The following is a 12,265-nucleotide window of genomic DNA, read 5'->3' on the forward strand; positions in this document are numbered from 1 at the left end:
GATTTAGAATGGTGTCATGTATATGATCAAAAAGAAGGAGAGCAACGAGCATAACGGACCTACGGTCTCCCTCTCACAATAGGCACTCATGTAAAGCTGAATAGAATTTCATTTTGCGTGAAAAAAGACAAACAATGCCAGTAGCCTAGTGCTATCTAAATGTGAAAAAAATTTAATTCACGACAAACAAACGAGCACTTCACGGAAGACCATATATTACCAAAAGCGAATTGAATATCAATTACCAAGAACTGGCGAGGATCGAGGCCATGCGAGCATGATTGAACCAGCTAACGGCAATCTGCGTTGCGCATCTAACTTCCCCTTGTACACTACATTAGGCGCCTTCTCCCTATGCTCGGACACAATGTTCTCTACCAGTAAAACCCAAATGTAGCAAGCGGGACTGCTCAAAAGAATACTCTCGGAACACGCAGCCCATCACCCTCACTCTTCACTTCACTCTCTGCAAACACAACCATCAATCACCAAAGCTCCAACACACCAGAAAAACACCAAAACCAACTCACAAAACTCACCAACATCCGAGCGTCTCCGAGACGAGTAACATTATTGTAAGAGCCCCAGTGACAAGTTCTCGACTTGGAGAACCGAGACCCCATGGGGGGATTTAAATGGATGCCAATCTTTGAACTCTCTTCTCAAACCCCTCCGAAATCCACTCCACCACCTCATGCGGACCCAACCGCCCAAATAAAAACCTTCGCAGTTCTCTAACCGAAAAGCTAGCTCCTTTATCCGCTCCGCCGTGATGATGATCGCATGGTTGGAAAGCTCGACTTCTCGAGCCGGTCGAGTATGATGGGAGGCGAAGACTTCGGGAGTTGAGAACGAGGTGACATGGATGGTATGGGGAAAGCCGGGGATGGAGAAAAAGCCCGAGCCGTCGGAGATGGAGTTGTCTGGCGGTGAAGGTCGAGATCATTGGCGGAGCGAGAGAGAGGAGAGAAGGTGGAAGAAAGGGTCACGGAGGGCGAAAGACAGGCGGAGAAGAAGTCGGGCGGCTTCTCAAAAAAATTTAAAAACCATAGAAAAGGGAGGAAGGTGGAGAAGGGATGGAGGAGACGACTCCGGCGCCCTCTTCGAGAAACCCAATCGAGGCGGGTGTGCTCGCTCTTGAAATGCCATTTGTCTAGTGTTTATTGGCTATGTGGGTGATAAGTGGATTGTGTTTGTTAACTTTTATCTTGGCAGTTGGATGAGATTCTGATAAGATTGGAAAATCAAAACACCCCATCAATCAATTAAAATAGCAACCATCAATCAATTTTACAAATATTTATTATTTACTAATAATACCTTGGATATACCAATAATATCTTGCCAAATGTCCACTCCGGAAGAAATTGGATGAATAGGAAATTTGGGGGATAGGATTAATATGAAGTATATATTATAAATAAATATTAACTATAATTATTAGTTATTATTATTTCATTTTAATTATTAATTATTATTAAATTATCAACTTAATTATTATATTTAATTAAATTATTATTATTTAATTAATGATTATTGTTAAAATTAATTAATTAATTATTATTTAAATTAAATTATTATTTTAATTATTAAATAAAAAGGGCAAATTGGTCATTCTCCCCAAGGAGTGAGGGAGGAGTGGAGCAATCCCCATTGCTCCACTCCTCCCTCACTCCTCATCCACTCCTCTCTCACTCCCACTCATGATCATCCAAACAAAGGCTTGAATTCACTCCCCTCCCACTCCTCCTACTCCAATCATGTGAACCAAATGCATTGCCCGGCAAAGTACACATCCGAGTGTAATATTGCCGAAAGTTCATTAATTGCAAACTTTATCAAATTTAATTTTTTTTATTGATATTTACCTATTTTTAGATTCTTATATATATATATATAATAGATAAATGAAATCAACGAAAACTTCAGATAGACAACTGTTACACGTGTACATAAAACAAAAACAAGATAAACATATAACAAAAACAAAACAGACATTGAAAAGACGAATGATCAAATAAAACAGCAATCCAATAATTCAATTTAAAAATAATTAAAATTTAATCAATAATTCACAAATAGATAAACACCAACCCATGCAGTAAAGTAGTAGAGCCTAGATTTTGATCAGCATTTGTTGATTAAGTATCTTGTGGCGAGCTTCTGAGAGCCGGTGACTACATATTTGTATGCTGAAAACAAAACCAATATTAAATGTCAAGAAAAAATGAATCCCTCAAACAAAAACATAAATGAAAAATGATGAAAATCATAAGAAATACAACATTGAAAACAACATCAACTAAAATTGCATCATATCAACCCCAACTCTACATATACATCATATACAAAACATACACATATAATATCACAAAATAGAAGATAACATGACAAAACAAAATGACAAGAAAAATCGGTAAAAGTATATAATTGACAAACAATAAACATATCAACAAAATCATCACATTCATAAGAAACAATAACTCTAAAAAGAGTTAAAAAAAAAAAACCCCCCGATTAGGCATGAAATTAGGGTTATGGCTTGCCTGTTGTCCAGTTAGCATTGCAATTTGTTCCTCTAATTGTTTTATTTTTTCTTTCATAGCATCAAATTCAACTTGTGTAGGCCCACCAGAATAAGGCATACTATTTGAGTTGCTTGATGATCCATATATTTGGGTTTTGACGACTCCAAGTCCCAAGCCTCGAACATAGCCCGGGTGTTCTTTGCCAAAAACACTAATATATGCATCATTTTCGGATAAAATCTGAGACTGAATAACTAGTTTTTCCTGCATAAGAAAAGTTGATGTTTTATAACCACTTATTATCACACAAATATCGAAGATAACATATAAAACCATATTTAACTTACATGATTCTTCTTGGCCTTCTCGTTTACAAAAGACCCATCATGTTTTTTTGTATAGCCAGCTTTAAACAACGCAACTCTGGTAACAGGCTCATCACCTCCAACTTTCTACAAAATTATATCAGTTTAATATATAAACAATATCGTGTACAACTAAATACACATAATTAAAGTTGCTCATGAAATGAAAGTAATAACCAGCTCATTCTCCAATCTAGCAAATGACTTTGACCCTAATGTATGATGCATTGTTAGGCTTTTGCAATTCCTAGTATTTTGGGTCGCTTTCTTCTGCATAATGCAATAGAAACATTAAAATGGAAATGCTAAGTAATAACCAATGATGAAACAAATAATCTTTGTATGAGTATTACCTCTGTGTCAGAGCAAGCTCTGTACATTAAAAAATCATGCCAATCATCCAAATTATTCCAATCATTAAAATCATCCCGATCATACCAATCATCCCTACTAGTGTATAGGCTGTATTGATAGTTATAGTCAACCAAATTATCACACAAATCAACCCTCCTGTTTAGTTCGTATCGATAGTCCCGCCATTTCTTTCCTAAGCTCTTGAAAATATAATTCTTATGTCCAGCATCATTGACCTCAAATTTCTACAAATAAACAAATATATCAATATACATGTTAGAAAATTTACAAATAAATGTGATTTAAATATGATTTAGACCTCTATAATGCAATTCCACACAGAAGCTTTATAATGTTGTGGAACCATACTCCACTTTTTGTATCCAATAGGAAGCATGCGATATTTTCTTATAATAAGACCTAAAAATCGACAAAGAATCCCCCCAGACTCATCAATTGGTTGGTCCTGATGATTCCATTCCACAACAATCCTCTTATGTCGAGGAAGCTTCTTAATGTCTTTTGTTCGTAAGCGTTCTCGGTTCACTTCTCCATTTGGCCCTAACATTTTAAAAAAAAAAATTTGAATTAATAAATAAAATATATATGTTAATAACCTCTAATTAGCACGTTCCAGGTTCTTCTTCCTCTTTTACGATTTCTATCAACACGAGCACCAACATTTTCTTGTACAATTTCTACTTGCTCTGGATGCATAAGAGCTTCTTGGTGCTCTTGAGCATCAATCTGTGGTGCTGACACAAATGTATTTGGCCACATAGCATGGATCGTAATTATCCCCAAACTCGATCCATGCTGAATTTGATGAGGGTAAACCTGCTTTGACCAGATTTCTGGTCAGGTTCAAGTAAAATCTGACTATTATGAAGTGAGGAAGGGGCGGATATGGGATCTAATACATTATCCAACAAATAAAATTACAAAAATGCCCTTAAATTATACATACCAATATGAATACCCATCTCTTGAATTTTTCTTTTAGTAGATTTGAAATAGTTAACTTTGTTGATGTAGGTTTATAATAATGTTATTTGTTTAGTATTATAATTTTATAATATTGTTATTTTGCTTTATTTAAAAAATATTGCATACTTGTTAGTCTTGTTTTAAGTTATTTTTTATAATAAATTAGATTTTAGATTATTTTTTGTGTAGGGGTGGAGGCAGAGATCCTTGCGGATACCCGAATCCCTTGTTTAGGTATAGGGTGGGATTTTGAAAATCCGATGGGCATCGGGGGTGGGGCAAGGAGGGCAAAACCCTGCCTCAACCTGATGCCCTGCCATCCCTAAGAGTTAGTATTAATATTACGTTCGGGTAAAGAAAATAGACATAGTATCATATCATTAACTAAACCACATTGAAAAGCAAACTCAATGAAAATCATATCTAATCATCCGCATGTGAGTTTTGGAGTGTTGGAATCCAAGATTTATCCATACCTATTACTATTAAGACTTTTTTTTTTAAACATAAACAACAAATAACACTTATTTGTTGATACTTATTTACTTAGTTAACAAGTGACAATTACAAACCAATGTTGTTAGACTTAACCTGGGCATTGATCTGGCCAAGCCAGAAGGTTAAGAATCAAGGGCTCAACCGGGTTTGACTCAAAAATTGAATCGAGGTCAATAATAAAATATAAAAAATATATTACAATAATTAATAATAGAAAGATGTGATTTAAAATATAATTATAATAATATAAAAAATCATAATGAACTAAATTTAATATGTAAAACTTAAATTTTATATACCACTTAGTCTCCTAAAAGCTAAAATATTCCAGATCATCATAGAAATGAAAACCCATAGAAATGACATGGTCACATGAAATGATAAAAAAATAATCTTTATTAATGGTATACCAGGAATCTAATAGAGCAACACGAAAGACCTTTAATCCACTGGCAATTGATGGCATGGCTAACACTGATTCTATTGGCTAACAATGCCATCATATAAAGATATCAAAATAAGATAAATACTTGATGAAGTCTTTTTTTCATAAGTGCTAATGAATCAAAATAAAGAAAACCATTGAGCCATACTGCAGTGAAATACAATTCAAAAGAAGAATTCATGATAACAGCAGAAGATAGCCCATGAAAGATAGCAATTATACTAAAAATAATAATAACTAGGTCATGATGGTCAACATATATAATTATTTTGAAAAAAAAAATAGCAGGCTGAAGCAAGCAACAATAAGCTTGACATGGACTTCATATGTCACTCATCAACTATATATATGAAGAATTGCCAAATCTGTTGAGACTGCAATAAAATAGATTAGCAAATTAATGGACTAACATCAAAAATCATTCAGAACTCAGTACACCTATGTTCTTTGTTTTTCATAAATAATGTAGTTAAATAAAATTATTAAAACTTTTAGAACTTTAACCAACCAAAATACTGCCATTTCTGTGCTATGTCTCTGCATCAGTTGTGCTAAGATCAATAGAAAATTTGATGCACACTCCTAATATAACTAAAAATGAACAAGCAAGACTCTCAAGCTCAGGAATCACATGGACACAAAAGGCATATTCCTTGTGCATATAGGTCAAAGAAATAAACATCTCAAATTTCATAACATAAACCTCAACACAAGATTGAAATATTATAAAAAAAAACATTCATCATAAAATCCTTTAAAAACCCCTTGTAATCATCAAGGATGAGAATACTCCATGCAATTAAAAAGAAAACCATACAAGAATACTGAAAAAAGAAAGAAGGAATAAATCAAAGATAAGCCCACAAAAAGTAAACCCAAGAATAAGAAGCCATACCGATTAAGGTTCTTAGCAAGGATTCTAGTGAATCGATTGAGGATCACTTCACGAACTTGTGCAAATAATTATTTGGGAGGAGGCAGATTCCCGTTGATCCCAAACTGCTTCGGCCGCTTCTCAAGCAATGGATTCACCAGTCACCACCTACTCCTGCAACCCGAAGAACAACCATTCAGATCAATGAAAAAAAATACAAAAAATATAATAATAATAAATACCCTACTGAAAACACCGTAGACGAACACGGAAGGTTTCAGTCGATTAGGATTTTAAAGAGGATTTCGAGTAGGCATTCCGCGAGAAGACTTTCGAGAATGGGTCTACCTACGAGAAGACCTTTCAGACCAGGTAGAGATAGTGTTATTTATTATTTATTATTTTAAAAAAATAAGCATTTATACTACTTAAATTATATTTGTTTTATTCGGAAACAGTATAAATATTTTTATTTTTAGTTTTTAAAATATTGACACAAATATGTTCAATTTAATTTCTAATTTATGTAAATATGTCTGTTGTTGTTTGGTTGGAAATATATTTAAATAGTATGAATATATATATATATATATATATATAAAGTTGGATAAAAAAAGGTTTTAAAAATACGAAAAGAAGACATTCATGCAACCTAGTGCTTTTTATAATGAAGTTATAATTTATATATATATATATATATAATAATCTTGTCTTCTTAATTATATTTTTTTCCCCAAGATGTTAAATACCAACTTGTGCTAACTTGTAATTAATCAAGACATTTATGCTGCCTAGTGCTTTTATAATGAAGTTTTAATATTTGATTATTTATTTTGTATGGAGTTACATTCTCATACATAAAACCACATTTTGCATAAAGGATGATATTTGTTCATTATTCAACACATTAATTTCTTAAGTAATCTATGTTAGATCTACCACATTTCACTCCAAGATCTCATACATGAAAACATATATAAAACACACAATAGCAAGATTATAGACAACCTCAACCTGATTTTAAATCCATATTAAAATAGCAGCAGACATTTTGTGGTGTCAGTTGCACTAGGAATTTTTGTCTTTTAGAGCTTTTCCTAATGGGTGAGAAACTTCAGCCTTGGCCGATGTAAGAAGACTCATTCACTGGATTGAAAATGAGACCTAACCTTATCTTTGTATGAGAGGAAAATCAACGGTACTCAATCTCTCACTAATCACTTAGGAAAAAAATAAATTTTTTTTTTTAAAATTGCATAGGTAGTCAGTGGTCAAGATTTTATTTTTTATAAAATATTATATAAATTATATATTCTAAACGAGCATGATCAACGTCATCAATATTATTATTATTATTATTATTATTATTATTCCACCAATAATATTGTAGGTGTCATCTGCTGATTCGATCAATTATTATTTCACGAATTGGATAATCAATTTTGGTGGTGTATAGGTCCTTCACTGAAAGTTTGCTACTTTGGGAAAAAAAATATTCTACTTGAATTTCGTGCCTAACATACTCTCGGATGACAAATATTGTATAAGACTTGCTATTTATACCAAGAGTCGTGGAATTCTATTTATGTTAGAATTAATAGGTCAGAGTACAGATTAATACAGTACACAGATGTTAATGTGGAAATTTCTATAATTTCTCTTAAAAAATGATAAACTCCAAATGAGGGTTTAATAATCGGCAAACAATGGGAAAAAGGTACATTTGACTGAATCTGACGGCGGTTTAAACCGCCGGGAATTGCATGTATGCGCATGTTTGGTGCATCCCACGGCGGTCAGCACCGCCGGGAAGTGCAAGATGGTATTGCAACCACGGCGGTTCGGACTAGGTGATGCATCCACGCCGGTTTGGACCGCCGTGAAGTGCAAGGTGTTACATCCACGGCGGTTTGGACCGCCGGGAAGTGCAAGGTGATGCATCCACGGCGGTTCAGACTGCCGGGAAGTGTAAGGTGTTACATCCATGACGGTTCGGACCGCCGGGAAGTGTAAGGTGTTACATCCATGATGGTTCGGACCGCCGGGAAGTGTAAGGTGTTACATCCACGGCGGTTCGGACCGCCGGGAAGTGCAAGGTGATGCATTCACATCCACGGCGGTTCAGACCGCCGGGAAGTGCAGGGTGTTACATCCACGGCGGTTCGGACCGCCGGGAAGTGTAAGGTGTTACATCCACGACGGTTCTGACCGCCGGGAAGTGCAAGGTGATGCACATCCACGGCGGTTCGGACCGCCGGGAAGTGCAGGGGTTGCATCCCTCCAAATATATATATATATATATATATATATATAAAAGTTGCATTTTGTAATGTGGCCTGTGTGTTGCAGAGGAAGAAGAGATGGGTACCTTCGTCTTAGCTATACTAGGTATGCATTTCTTTTTGTTATCAACTTTATCTTCCCTACTTTTTTTTTTCACTTCCAGAAATGATATACTCATCGAGATCAGTGTGCGCGTGTGTGTGAGAGAGAGAGAGAATGATCCAATCTCCACCCAATAACTCGTTGTAACCGATCTCATGGTGTCAAAGAGTATGAGTTCTGCATTTTAAAAGCATTTCCATTTAATCCTCCTTTTTTCTATTTTTATTTTAATTATTTTATGATATCCTTGTTTTTATACATCAATACCTTCATGTTTTTTTTTCCCACCTCGTGCTTTTCTGGCCACGATCATTAGGTCCTCAAGCAAGGTCCCGGGCGATGTCTCATGTGGCTCGCCGGGGTGAGCTTACCCAGGCCTGGTGTGAGCTCTCCTCAGCCTTGAGCAAGCTCCCTTAACACCAGGAGCTTGTTAAAAAAAAAAAAAAATTATAAAGCTCGTGTTATAAATATCTTTAAAAAAAATATTAAGGTTAGTAGGTATTGACAACCTGCTTGTTTCCATGAGTTTTTTCCTTGTGTGTCCATGTGGTTGTATATTCTGGAGGTGCTTGCATGGGAGGATGATTGGTGGTGGTGATGGTGGTGTAGTTGTTTCTGCTGATATGTTACCAGGTGTGATGGCCTTTCGTAGTGTTTTAGTCTTGTTGTTCTGGCTTCCATATCACATTTGATTGGGTCTTTTTGCTTTGGTTCAGTTTTTTTCATTAGGCTTTTTATGTTTTTTTTTTTAAATTTTTATTGGTGGGTCCCGCATTGTTTGTTGAAATACCAATAACTATACCTTTTTTTAATAGGGTGAATAATATAAGATGAATTATATATATATATATATATAGAGGGACAGAGGGACAGAGGGGGAGTCGATAGTGATCCATATAGAGAGTGATGGATAAATAATATGTTGCATCTGGGCTGGCCCAAGCCCAATGCAAAATCCCGCCCAAACCCAACTCTTTGTAACTTTAGTCCCACATTGGACAAGAGAGAGAGAGAGAGGGGTCTTTCTTCAACTCCTCGGACTCATTTAAGTAGGTGTTTTATATTAAATGAGGGGCTGGTATCTGAGTATCTCTTAGTAAAGCTCCCTTCAAACTCCGCACTTTTTATTTAATTTTTTAATGAAACTGATGATGAGATTTTAGCACCTAATTATGTATTTTTCCCACATTTTTTTATTTTTTTATTTTTTGTAATTTTTGTAGGCAGCCTGATCTCCGCCGTGCTGTATCTAACTCCACTGTAAGATTTAAACTTGTTGTACAATTATTTCTATTGTTAAATTAATATTATCATTCAAGATGCATCAGTATATTTGTTAATTTACAGGCGAACATTTTATGGAGTTTATAATCTTGAGGGAGGGATTGAAGAACTCACTCCAGTGCCTTACATCATATCACTGTTCAAGTGTATGCTAAGGATTTATTATGCAAGCAGCATCAGCACAAGTGGATACCTTCTGTTTCTCATCATCAATATGTTTGGATGTTTCTTCAATGTCATCTACATCATTGTATACCTTATTTACTCTTCGAAGAAGGTTAAAATATATGTTTTCCTTTTTTTTAATTTTTTGGTCGCTTAAATATATAATGAAATAGATGAAGCTGTGGATGATAAATATAACTGTGTGAGAGAGTTGTATGTATATATGCAGATGTACACTGGTATTTGGATCATGATCTTGGATGTGGGCTTGTTCTCTCTCATTCTGCTATTAACTCTCTTGTTATGGAGAGGGGAAGAACGCATCCATGTTCTTGGTTGGATCTATCTTATCTGCCTCACCATCACCTCAGCCGTGCCTCCGTTGAGCACCATTGTAAGTACTAGTCTTTGAATAAAAGTTCGTTTAGATTGGGATTTCACTTTTGTTACACATTATATATATATATATATATATATATATATAGAGAGAGAGAGAGAGAGAGAGAGCTAACTCAAGGGACTTTGAATTATATATGACTTGTGTTCAAATATACATGTAGTGGCAAGTGATTAAAACAAGGAGCGTCAACTGCATGCCATTCTATGATCCTTTACTCACAACAGTGGGAGCAGCTTTGTGGTTGGCCTATGGCTTACTCATGAAGAACTTAAAAATTGCAGTAATGTCTCTTTTATCATCCTCCTTCAAATCTTGTTCTAATTACCATCTCTGAACATGCATGTGTCGAATATATATATTCTTACTGTTATATATATATATAAATGCAGGTGCCAAATGCATTGTCTTTGATGTTTGGTGTAATTCAAATGGCGGTCTACGTGGTGTACAAACTTGCTGCTATTGAAGACCATGAGGATTCTCTTCAGCTGCCGTAAAGCCTCACCGGACCCTGCGTGGCTAAAATTGAGATGCTGGTTGTCAAAAGCATTTAAATATGTAATATGTTGAGATACGAGACTTAGTTTTTTGAAAAACACTTTTATTATTATTATTATTATTATTATTATTATTATGAATGTGCCCTGAATTTATCTTGAAAACAGTTAGGTAGCGTTTGGTTAAATGTAGTTGAAAATACAATGGATTTGAAATTACAATATAGTTGTAATTACTGTATTTAAAAATATGAGGAGTGTTAAATCTAGTGTTTGGTTTGATGTAGTTGGAATGCTGGATTATAAAATTTTGTGTTTGGTTGGAGGGATTTATAAATATGGATTTGATATATGGTCACATAAGGTAAGATTACCTTATATTCAATGATCATTAGTATTTATTAATTATAAAATAAACAGTTATATATATTATTATTATTAAATTTTGATTGTATTAGTTCAATTTATATAAATATTTCTATAGTCAATAAAATAATTTTTAAAAATATTAAACCATAGAGAAATGAGTTACTTTCAGTAAATATATTTCATTTGTTTAATATTTATGTTAAATATATTATACTTATCCCTCTAATTTAGTTTAGCCCTAAAAAATATTTTTAAGCATATATTGTGTAGTTTTATGATAAAAATAATGTATTAAATTAATAAATATCTTCTTTGGAATAACCCAAACATATTTTCATTTAAAAAATAAAATAGTTAAATAATTAAAAATGATAAATTATCTAATTTAGGATTAAAAACTATATATTTTTTTGAATTTAAAATTAAAATAATTGTTTGGATATTATTTGTAGAGGTTTTAAACTTAAAATAACACTGTTAAATATATTTAAATGTTAACAAAATCAGAAAATTTGTTGCTATATATATTTGATAAGTGGCTATAATGATGATCAAATAATCAACATCTAAATCTCACGTGATGATACGTATGAGTATATATTTTATAAATTAAAATCTCAGACTTAACTACACCTCAAATCGGGTGTAGTTCAAAAATCATCGAAATCCTTTACTTCATCAGAGTTCAAACTCCTTTGACTTTTTTAAATCCATATAAACAAACAAAGGATTTTCAATGATTTTATAATTCTAACTACATGAAGTTCAAAATCCGGTGAAACAAACACCACCTTAGCTTTATTTGGGGGCAAAAGAGTGGGAAGTTCTTTTCTTTATTTATTTTAATACAATATCATGTAAAAAAAAAAAACTGACAACCCTAAAACGAGGACACACAATAAAAAAACAAACCGCGCACACTAACTACAGCTAAATGCATTTCCCGGCAAAGTACACATCCGAGTGTAATATTGCCGAAAGTTCATTAATTGCAAACTTTATCAAATTTAATTTTTTTTATTGATATTTACCTATTTTTAGATTCCGATATATATATTGTTAGCGCAACTCAGCTATTTATCGGCATGATTTGACACTAGACCAAGGGTGATGT

At 33.8% G+C, this 12,265-nt stretch overlaps 1 protein-coding gene across 1 annotated transcript; it reads right to left on the reverse strand.

Annotated features, from left to right (window-relative positions):
* Positions 1-2,099: 2,099 nt before the first annotated feature.
* LOC120276403 lies at positions 2,100-6,361 on the reverse strand. Its single transcript, XM_039283134.1, has 8 exons — positions 6,299-6,361; positions 6,073-6,225; positions 3,567-3,808; positions 3,247-3,492; positions 3,071-3,163; positions 2,876-2,980; positions 2,547-2,792; positions 2,100-2,192 (listed from the first exon to the last, which is right to left on the reverse strand). The coding sequence occupies exons 3-8, from the start codon at positions 3,642-3,644 to the stop codon at positions 2,178-2,180; spliced, it is 783 nt and encodes a 260-aa protein (XP_039139068.1). The 5' UTR covers positions 3,645-3,808; positions 6,073-6,225; positions 6,299-6,361; the 3' UTR covers positions 2,100-2,177.
* Positions 6,362-12,265: the final 5,904 nt, after the last annotated feature.

This window comes from Dioscorea cayenensis, chromosome 14 (assembly GCF_009730915.1).
Source record: "Dioscorea cayenensis subsp. rotundata cultivar TDr96_F1 chromosome 14, TDr96_F1_v2_PseudoChromosome.rev07_lg8_w22 25.fasta, whole genome shotgun sequence".
Classification (NCBI taxonomy): Eukaryota; Viridiplantae; Streptophyta; class Magnoliopsida; order Dioscoreales; family Dioscoreaceae; genus Dioscorea; species Dioscorea cayenensis.

What these genes read in the sequence shown, in the direction of transcription:
- LOC120276403 (XM_039283134.1), bottom strand. Translation starts at nt 3,644, where the DNA reads ATGCTTCCTATTGGATACAAAAAGTGGAGTATGGTTCCACAACATTAT. An exon ending in TGTGGAATTGCATTATAGAG is followed by an intron (nt 3,493 to 3,566) that starts GTCTAAATCATA and finishes GTTTATTTGTAG; the next exon opens with AAATTTGAGGTCAATGATGC. An exon ending in AGAAGGCCAAGAAGAATCAT is followed by an intron (nt 2,793 to 2,875) that starts GTAAGTTAAATA and finishes TTTCTTATGCAG; the next exon opens with GAAAAACTAGTTATTCAGTC.